The 10,839-nt window shown below is 45.1% G+C and overlaps 1 protein-coding gene across 1 annotated transcript in view; it reads left to right on the top strand.

Moving 5' to 3' along the window:
• The window catches only part of FAIM2 (Fas apoptotic inhibitory molecule 2), a 60,035-nt gene that overhangs the window by 35,074 nt on the left and 14,122 nt on the right, over positions 1-10,839 (top strand). Inside the window, exons 9-11 of the mRNA XM_027844410.1 lie at positions 470-557; positions 831-926; positions 4,870-4,923. Coding sequence (XP_027700211.1) covers positions 470-557; positions 831-926; positions 4,870-4,923 — 238 coding nt within the window. The remainder of the gene's footprint in view (positions 1-469; positions 558-830; positions 927-4,869; positions 4,924-10,839) is intronic.

The raw sequence follows: 10,839 nt of genomic DNA, 5'->3' as shown, positions 1-10,839 counted from the left end.
ACACACACACACACACACACACACACACACACACACACACACACACATAGCGGTGTATACCCTCTCTTAGGCTATACCTTGCCCCTTTGTGACTCCTTACAAGAATGCTCCTTGAGAGTCACTCTCATCAACTTTTACCCATGTTCAAAAATGTAGATGTCTGATGATTAGACACAGGGGATGATCTGCCCTCAGCTGTACTTCCTAGGAACTTCCCTGGGGAAACTGAACCCTAAACACATCTTGATAATCCTGTCCTCCCTCCTGAGGGAGGAAGTGGGTAGCCCCAGGTAAGAAAAGACTTCCAGACTTTGCTCAGGAGTAAAGGGGTTCTTTGATTCTAACAAAGGAGAAAGGTAGGGATCAGTGGGATGCAGGTGAGCTCCATTCCATGAGGTCCCAAACCAGACGACCTAGCCCTGGGCCCCAGGTCCTGCCTGCTCAGCTGACAAAGATTCTTGCTCCACAGTTACTACAATACCAAGTCCGTGCTTCTGTGTCTGGGGATCACTGCCTTGGTCTGCCTCTCTGTGACTCTGTTCAGCTTCCAGACCAAGGTTAGTCAAAGGACCCCAAGTGGGTGGGGGAAGGGAGACCACAGGCTGGGTGGGAATCAGCAAGGTTGGGGCTATCTGGAAAAAAGAGCTCAGGGGAAGGGGTGATCTGGAGTCCACATCCAGAGAATGAGTAAAACTCTACAGCTGGGTGGAGGAAGGAGGAGAGAAAAGGGCAGTATCAAGCAAGGTTTGGAAGGTGGACAGAGACTGTTGACCGTGGAAGTGAGAGATCCTCCAAACTGATGCCCCTGTACTGGCTTCTCTCTCCCACAGTTTGACTTCACATCCTGCCAAGGCATCCTCTTTGTACTTCTCATGGTTATGTTCTTCAGTGGGATCCTTCTGGCCATCATCCTTCCCTTCCAATATGTGAGTCACCTCCCCCCTCCACAAACCCCCATCCTCATATCCCTGATCAGGCTTTCTCCACCCCTCTCTCTCCCCTTCTGTTCCCCTCCTGTCCCCGGGGGCTTGAAGCCAACAACAAGCCAGACAGATCCCTGCTGAGGGTCTGTATGTGCCTGCTTTTCCCCTGGCCTCCAGGCAGGGATGTTGGACAGCTAAGCCCAGGTTAGAAACACTGAGGGCAGGAACTGGGAGCAAGTAGTTGTGGGGGGAGGGAAGACCGGATGGTGGTGACAGTTAGACTACTTAGAAGGCAGTTGTGTCATCACCAGCAGCCCTACCCTGGGCTTGGCAGTGAATACCATGTGTACTGGCAGGACTGGAAGCTAAAGATCATGGGCAAACAAGGTGGCTTTTCTTTGGCAGGTACGGGCACCTGCCTGACTCCTCAGTTGACATCCGGTTTCACGTTTCTCGTGCATGGAGGGCTGAGGGGAGGAGAAAAATTGAAACCACAGTGAGGGTAGATGGGGCTTGGGGAGGTGGTCATCTGGAAGGCCAGACTGGCATTGATTAGAGATGCCCTAAATGGGAGGCTCTGGGGTCACCTAGAGGTCAAACAGACATAGAATAAGGGTTGGAATATCTGTGTAAGAGCTAGTACAAAAGGCTTGGTTGTTTGTTTGAGTTTGGGGAGTGGGAGTGGGAATCCACCTGCTGGGACTATGAAATCCTCAGGCTTTTAGAGTAAAGCTGCCACGGAAGAGAGTCAAGTCAGAGCAAGGGAACAGATGCAATGACGCACCATGGCTGTTACTGTTGAGCGGGAAGAGGAAAGAATAGGCTTAGGAAAGTGAGGTGTAGCTTGGGGTTCAAATACCATAGTCCCCAGGATATTGGGCTGGAAAGCTCCACATAGGTGTCTCTATCTCCTTTGCTTTCCCCTCCCCCGTCCCACACTTGGCCACTCTTCAGCTTTGGCACCAGGAACTGTGGGGAGAGGCTATGTTGGCAGCAGTCACAGCATCCTTCTCCCCCGACCTCTAGCCAAGATATCCAAACATGGATGTGCTCCCACCACCACCAGCAAGGTTGGGAGAGAAGGGGGAGGCATCAATAGGAAAGACCAAAGTGAGGGGGGGGTCTAGTTAGAACACTAACCCTGTCCCTTTCTGCCATATCCCCCGGATCAGAATTGGCCTCAAATCAGAGCCCCCAGTATTTTCTTGGCAGTTCCCTGGATCCTGTTGATCAAGGGAGGGACCGGAGCTAGACTGGGGCACCTGAGGGGAACGAGGCGGGAGTGACAGGAAGGGGCCCCCATAACATCAAGGAGTCCATTGTTGACCTTAGTTGGTCAAGCAGGTCTTTTATGTTTCCAAGAATCTGTATAGCCAGGGCCTTGAGGAAGGTGGGGCATATGTGACACTGAGGGCAGGCTAGATTCCAGTAGGGGGGATGGATATTACCACCTTAGGAAGTGTTAAGTAGTAGGGAGCCCAGGATGATAGGAGGAAGGAGATGAAAGGAATGCAGTCCTACAGAATATTCCCTACACTTAGATTCCCCTGGTGAGGAAGATAATTAGGAGGGAGCAAAGGGCATTTGATTCAGCATCAGAAAACCTGGATTTCAATCCCTGCTCTGACACTTACTGTACATGTAACAGTGGACGAGATACAACTTCAGTTTCCTCATCCATAAAATGAAGGGTAGATCAGATGATCTCTAAGGGTCCTTCTAGTTCTAAATCCATAATCCTCTGACTGCATTACGTTCTACCTCTTCATTCTATTTAAGTCATGGAAGCTTTATTAAGTTTCTATTTTGTTCAAGGTGGTGTGCTCAGCACTGATGATACAAAGATGAAAAGGGGAGAAGACCTATACACAACTAAGTTAGATACAATGTAGAATGTGATAAGGACAAAAGAGGGGTCTAACTTTATAAGAAATGAGAAGTAACCATTACTTTCAACTGGAGTTGAGGGAAGACTTCATGCCCAGGCAGTCCTAATCTCTTAAAGTTGTCCAGCAAGGACCTTCAGAGATCATCCCCTCCTTCCTATTCTCTAAGATCCTTTTCCAGTCCATTCTGCCCTTCCCACTTCTCTCTCCACTGTCAATGGAGAGAGAGCACCAGAGGGAGAGGATGCCCAGTACTTGCCATCTGGGAACTCCCAAGTCTGACAAAGACAATGGTGCCCTCAGAGGAAAAAGAAACAGAGAAATAAATGTAAGCTTTACAATCAAGCAGAAAGACCATGAGGAGGGAAAGCACTTAGAATTAATCTGGGAAGGCTTCCAGGAATGGAAATTAAGGTTGCTTATTGTTAACTGACTGAGGGAAAGCATGAAGCAAGATTTGGAAGAGAAAGAAGGAGCACATCATCCCAGGTTGGGGGACAGGTTCATGGAAAAGTTTGGAGGTAGGAGAGGGAAGGAATGGAAATTGTGTATGTTGTGTGGAAAGTGAGAGTTTGAATTGTACACGTCAAATGCACAATACTGAAAAATGCAGCCAGATTCTGGAGTTGCATGTTGAAAGAAGTCAAACTCATCAGAAGATCCCAAGGCAGCCAATTCTCCTTTTTCCAGGGGCCAATGAGTCCGAATGTGTATAATTCAGACCCTTCACTTCTCTTGATTGCTTCTCTCAGATTCATATTGGGCAGCAGGGAGATTGAGGAGATTAAATAAGTCTTTCCTAGTGGCTTCATCTTTGGGAAAGGCAAGAATTTTGATCATTTCAATCACCTAGACAAAAAACCTTAGATAACCAAGAATAGACTATTTGCTGTTTCTATTTCCTAGTGGAAGTTACAGACAGGGATTCTAGTTCAACGTAAGAAGGGGCAGGGGAAACCTTCTAACGGTTAGAGTCTGTTAGTTAATAAACATTTGTTTAGTGCCAGCTAGGTGCCAGACACCAAGCTTAGCTCTGGGGATACAAAGATGGAAGAAGGGGCAGCTAGGTGGCGCAGTGAATAGAGCTCCAGCCTCGGAGTCAGGAGGACCTGAGTTCAAAATTCAGCCTCAGACATTTAACACTTACTAGCTGTGTGACCCTGGACCAGTCACTTAACCCAGATTGCCTCACCCCCCCCCCAAAAAGGAAAAAAAAAAAAAAACAAATATGGAAGAAGAAGAAAAAAAAAGACAGTCACAACCCTCAAGGAGCTTACAATCTAATGGGAAGCTAAAAAATGAGTAGAAGGAAGGGTAGTCAGAGACAGGGCATGGAGAAGTTCAAAGGAGGGCACCTGGGTGGGAAAACAGAAGCAAAAGAGAAGGAAACAAACATTTATATAGCACCTACTATGTGCCAGGCACTGTGCTAAGTACTTTACAAATATTATCTCATTTGATCCTCACAATAACCCTGGGAGGCAGATGCTATTATTGTCTCTATTTTCCAGTTGAGGAAACTGAGGCAAACAGAGGTAAAATGATTTGCCTAGGGTCACACAGCTACTAAGTATCTGAGGCTGGATTTGAATTCATGGTTTCATGACTCCAGGCCAGGTGATCCTCACTATGTCACTTAGTTAATTAGAGCTGTCTAAAAGGAGAATGGATTACTTCAGGAAACAGCGAGTACTCCATCACTTCCAGTAGGGGTTAGAGACCCACTTGTGTAGGATGTTGAAGAGGGAATTCTATCCCAGGCATTAGACTAGATGGCATGTGAGAGCTCTTCCATTTCCGAGGCTCTGTTATCCTCTCTTTGTCTGTTCACCCTGCTCCCTCCAGCCAACCCTTTCTCCAGAGTCATTTAATTATACATTTATTAAGTGTTTGCTGAGTGTAATGTACTGTGCCAGAGCCTAGGGATACGGAGCCAGAAATGATTCTATCCCTTCCATGAAGGAGTTTGTTTTCTCCTAGGAGGATTCAGTGTGTACACAGATAAGTAAATACAAGGTAATTTGAGTTTGTATCATCAGTTTGTATCTCTGTCCCGGCAGGTACCTTGGCTTCATGGGATCTATGCTGTGCTGGGAGCAATCGTGTTTACAATGGTGAGTCTGGCCAAGCCCCTAAAGGGTCTGGGGGCCCATGCAGCCTGGGTTTTAGCTTCTCTTGTCTTCTGGTTGATACTTGCTCAGTTTCCTCCTCCACAACCATCACCAGGACGATGATGAATCATCCTCCTCTTCCTCCCTTCAAGATTATTCATCATGTACCTGTGAGTGGCAGATGTAGTCTGTAAGATAGGTACAAGAGAAGTGAAGGGGATAAACAGCAGAAATATTAAATCGAGGTGAGCAAGGGTGAGAATGGGGGGACGAATAAATGTGTCATTGGAACGATGGGTGGGATGAGCCAGGGAAGTCATCTGGACGGAGCCTTTCCCAAAGCTATCAGTCAACCTGGGAAGGCTTCCAAGAAGAGGGGAGAATTCAGAAACCATGAAAAGGATGAGGAGACATCTTGCGGGGCACATTCTGGGACTCCAGCATAGCCTAGAAGAAAGTTTAAAGGCGAGAGTAACACAATTACTAAGTGTCTGCAGCCAGATTTGAACTCAGGAAGATGAGTCTTCCTAACTCCAGGCCCTGCGCTCCATGTGCTGTGGTGCCACCAAGCTGCCCCCCAGCCTTCCTAGAGCTTACAATCTAGTAGAGTAGTAAAAATAGGTAAACAAATAACTATGTACAATGAAGATTGTGTTAAGTCCTGTGAGGGAGGCTATAAGCGATGTTCTCCCCTGACGAAAACATCACCAGTCAGTCATTTCTTTTTATGTTTGGATGCTTACTGTTATTTACGGATTACTTAGCGTGTATTGCCAATGTAAGTCTGTAGTGTAAGAAATGTGATACTTTTGTAGGGGGCGATTTTAGTTAATTTGATTGAATATTTTCAGAAGCTGAAAGAGACCTTGTTTCAGTCCTAAGGGCGGGGGGAGATCCCAACTAGTTAGTGTCGGAACAAATTCTTGTTCTACCAGAGGTGTCAGATATGTGCATACCGCCCACCACACTTCTGAACCATGTTAAAATATAATTGGGAAATATTTAACAAAATAAATATAAACACAATAAAACATAGATAATGTTAGTATGTGGTTTTCAAAGTCAATATGCAGTACACAGGGATCCTTATTGCTCTAGGTGATATGATGAGAATTACTGACTTTCTCTTGGCTCTTAATGCATTTATTTCTATTACACAATGCTTCCTTGGAAGAAGGTTTGGAAAAAGGGAATAGATAGGGCTGAGGGGAGAAGATGAGGGAGGAGGTCGCAGGTGAGGGAAATGATCAATCCAAAAGTTCAGTCAAAATGAAGTGATGCTTACTTAGCTGGAGCACAAAGCCCAGATGAGGAAAAGAGGTTGATGGAAAGTCTAGGGAAGAAGCTGATTTAAAAATAAATAAATAAACAAAGCTCTGAATTTGGATTGACTCCAAGAGGTAACAGTGAGCCACAGTAAGCTTCTGAGTGAGATATTCTCTCCAAATGTCATCAAAGGAGGATAATCCTTGTGTGGCAAGAGTGACTGAAGGCATGAATTCTTTTGTAGCCGTACAGGCATGCAGAAGGCTCTTTGTAGGGTGGAGGCTGTGGGAACAGAAACCTCAGAGGCAGGCCCTACTGGTTGTTGATACCATAGAACCTGTCTGCCAAGGGAGCCTGCCTACTGACCTGGTTTCTCCTGCTTCCCTACCACCTTTACCACCACCACCACCACCACCCCTGGTCTGGCGATGTGTTCCTGGCCTAGTATCTTGCCTTGCCATCTGTAGAGAATATTGGTGCCTCACAGGGGATCCTGGATTCCCCTGGGAAGGAGTAGAGGTTCCTGGAGGGGGCTATCTTTCCAGTCCAATCTGCTGTCCTCATCACATTCTGAATAGCTCCCAGAATTTTGGAAGGGGTTTCAGCAGCTGTCACATGGGAGCCAAACTCAAGCTGGGAAATTGATTTAAAAACTTCCTTTGTCAAGCTTCAGGATGATAAATTAAACATATCTCTGAGTCATAGTACACAAAGATACTGTAGCATCTATTTGTCCCCAGTCTTTTTATGACTGATCTAATAATTATAATATATAAAAATGTAATAACTTAATAATAATAATAATAATAATTAGGCCTCTAATTGAGGACTATTAATCTTTTTTCATGAAACTCTTTGATCACCAGGCCTCCAGTCTGGTTGGAAGGACCCCTTCTCAAAATTATGTTTTTAAATGTATAAGATAAAATACCTAGGATGATGAAGGAAGCCAATTATATTGAAATAAAGTTGTAAATTTTTCCCCATTCAAGTTCACAGATACTTCCCCCCCCAAAATTATCCATAGACCGTGGAGGTGGAGGGGAGGGAACAGCACCTTTGGACCTCAGGTTAAGAAACCTTTCTCTAAATAGACTTGGCCAGGATAATTCTGCAGGTTATATGCGTCCAGGGCAAAGGAAATAAAATTTGTGCCTTTTCCTTGTAAAATGCCGTCCACAGGAAAAAACTCACCTTTTCCTTTCGTCACTGGAAAAAACATTGGCCTTGGAAGTTGGGGCCCTGAGTGCCAGTCCTACTGTGACATTACTTGACTGTGGAACTATTTAGACAAATCCTTTGAATACTCTGGGCTTCAGTATTCTTTCCTGTTGGGTAGGATAGGGTTGGGTTCTTGTCATTGTAAAGGTGTCCCCCAGCAGTAACATTCTAGGATTGTAAGCCAGGTTGCTCCATGCAGGGGCTCAGGAAAAGGAATATAGGACTCCTGGGCCATAGGTGCTATCTGACTTACTATCTTGCTTCTCTCACCCCTCCAGATGAGGTTGTTCGTTAACATCAGTTTTCTATGAAATGGGCAGCACTGTAGTATGTGGGAGTGGGACAAGACTTATAAGAGGTAAGATAGGACGGAGTAGGGGTGGCAGAGAACCAGAGAGGGTAAAGAGGAATTTCAGAGCTGGGTCAAGACTATGACTCATGTACCCTATCTCCCTATAAGAGCTCTTTGGGTTCATATTTGCTCAATGTCCCTGGTTCCTTTGATGTGAGATTCCATCCTGAATCACCAGCAAAGGTTGGAGGGTTCCTATTCAAAATGCACCCCTGCTAGTTTCTTTGTTCCCTCGTCCCACTCCCTCAGCTTTAGCCTCTATTCTCTGCCCCTTCTAACCTTAGCCAATTCTCAAGTTTCCTCACAGTGCTCTGCATTGGAGCACTAGGTCTCAGGATGGGCAGGAAACAATAGTCTCTCTAGAAAATCTCAGTCGGTGGTGAGGTATGATCAAGAGATTGTGGACATTTCTAGGCACCCTGTATTCTCTGGAACCCTAAGATCCATATCTCCCTCCTCTCTCCCAGGCTAGGGATAACCTGCCCTTCCCCCCTAATCCACTGCCTCAACCTACTTTCTGACCAATGATTTCAGAGCCCTTGGGCACAAGAACCAAAATATCAATGAAAGTGGATGAGTGAGTCGGGCTGGAGCTTGGCCCTGGCATGAACCTCATCCCTCTTTGCCTTTCCAGCATACTTTTTATTAAGGTATTTTGAAGAACCCAGGAGGTAATGTTGCAGAAGGAGTATGGTATGACAAAGAGAGGCGGGAGAGTTCAGGGTTGGGCCATAGGCCATTTGATTTCTAGTCTTAGCTCAGCCCATGATCTTGATAGACCGTGTGGCTTTGGGCAGGATGCTTAGCTTCTCTGGGATCCCTGCCCTGAGCTATGGAGATGAGAACTTGAGTTGTCCAATCCTTTGGTTCTTTCTGGGTGAGGCAGAGGTCTCTATATTGCTAAAGTGGCAGTAAAAAACAAGCCCTTCCCTAAAGATGTAGGAAACAAATCAGGCAGAATAACAGAAATGGAATCTCCCAGGCCTTTCCCTCAGGCCCCTCTTGTGCATTTCTGTGAGACTCTTACCGAGGGCCACAGGTGACATACCAGGAATGAGGGAGGGGTTGGTGGATTAAAGGGATCAAAGGATATAAGAAGTTAGAACAGGGCTTCTTAAACTTTTTTCATTCTTGGTCCCTTCAGTGCTTCTTAGACTGTGGGTCATGACCCACTGGTTTAGAACAGCCACAAGCATTGAACAAAATAATTGCTGGGCAGTAAGATTCCAATCAAACTTCAAATATGAATTTGTTGTAGTCCTAGGAGATACAGACAATGGGAAAGATCCAGAGGTGGACACCGGTGAAGACAAGCACTGCTGGAGGCTGAGGTCCAAAGATGGCTGCAGTGAAATGCTTGGGCCTGCTTTGTCCCTGGAAGGGACCTTTAAATTATTCTGTTGTCCTTTTGTCACTGAGGAAATTGAGTGACCAAGAGGTTCAATGAGTTTCCCAACATCACCCAGCGAATTACTGACAGTCTTGGGGCTGGAAGTCAGCTTTCACTTATCTGCTAGTCTCAACTTCTTTCTGCCATGCCTTGATATCTCCATTTCATTAATGCACAAATTGTTCCTTGATTTATTTCCCCAGTATTTAGCACAGTGCTTCACACGTAGTAAACACTTAATAAATGCATTTTTATTCCTTCATTCATTGAGAGGCCTTGTAGCCTGTGGGGAAAGGGAGCCTTGATAGTCAGGAGACCTAGATTCTAGTATAGCCCATTCTGCCACTGATTCATTGTTAATGACTTTAGGCAAATCTCTTCACTTCTTTGAATTTCATTTTCCTTATTAGGCCATAGATTTAGAGGGAAAGGGACCTTTTCTTAAATGAGAATAAAAATACCTGTCCTACCTGCTTGACACACATACCAATAGCATATGTGAAAACACATTGAAAACTAAAGTATTATGAAAATTCAAGGTGGTATTATTAATAATAATAATAACGATAGCTGACATTTACAGCACTTACTTTGTGCCAGGCACCAGTTCTAAGTACTTAACAATTATTATCTTATTTATAATCCTCATTTTACAGATAAGGAAATTGAGGCAAACAGGTTACGTGACTTGCCCAAGGTCACGTAGCTCGAACATATATGAAGCCAAATTTGAACTCGGGTCTTCATGACTCTAGGCCCAATAGCCTATCCACTGTGCCTTCAAACAACCCTAAATAAATAATATTTATTATTATTTTTAAGTTTACCTTTATTTCTTCCCAGTCCCTGGGTCTTTGGACCTAAGTTCTTTTGCATAGATAACTCATCTTTAACTAAAAGACCTTTCAAGTTTATCCCCTGCTTCTGGGGCCTTTGGCCCAAAGTCCTTCATGAGATCTAACTCAAGTCCTTCTTGCTGCAACCTGTAGAAGATGATATGTCTCAGATATTGGTTGAGCTGACCAGCCTATTTTCTCTTTAGCTCCCCTTCCACTATCAGAGATCTACCTCACTTGGGGAGCAAAAGGGGCTGAGTTTCTAGGGAGCAGGAAAGATAGGTGGGAACAGGATCAGACTGCCTGGGAGGATTGCTTATGGAGGGTGCTGGGGTGGCTTACTTGACCAGACTATTTCCCCTAGAAGGTGAAAGTGCATTCTGTTCCCCATCCCTGGCCTCACCCCACTCACACTTTCTTACTACTAACAACCTAAGTGCTAATCCTACTAACACCTTCTTCTGTTTGGGAGGTTCAGGGCAGCTTAACTGAAAGAAAGTGAGGGACACACCCCAGCTTCAGGGAGGGTGTGAGTCAGGAAACGTACTAAGTCTGAATCAATCCTTTATCAGGAAGAAGCCTCAGAGGCTCTGGAGAATGCTTTAGTCTGGATTTTTAGAGGAAATGTTGGGAGTGTGGATGGCTAGCCATGAAGATGACTAAATGACCACAGGGTCATCTACACAGGTTGAAGGGTCAGGATACTGTTGTCTGGCTAGTCAAGGCCATATACATGATTCACAGAGGAAGGATGCTCTGTAAAAGGATGCCCAGGTTTTCTACTTATAAACAACCTAGAGAGCTTCAATTTGCTTCTTAATTTGCATACAATTGTTATTTTATTATTTTTATAT

This window comes from Vombatus ursinus, unplaced genomic scaffold (assembly GCF_900497805.2).
Source record: "Vombatus ursinus unplaced genomic scaffold, bare-nosed wombat genome assembly UNPS02014941.1, whole genome shotgun sequence".
NCBI classification, from domain to species: Eukaryota; Metazoa; Chordata; class Mammalia; order Diprotodontia; family Vombatidae; genus Vombatus; species Vombatus ursinus.
The sequence above is the reverse complement of the archived record's forward strand: the minus strand, read 5'-3'. Positions and strand labels throughout refer to the sequence as shown.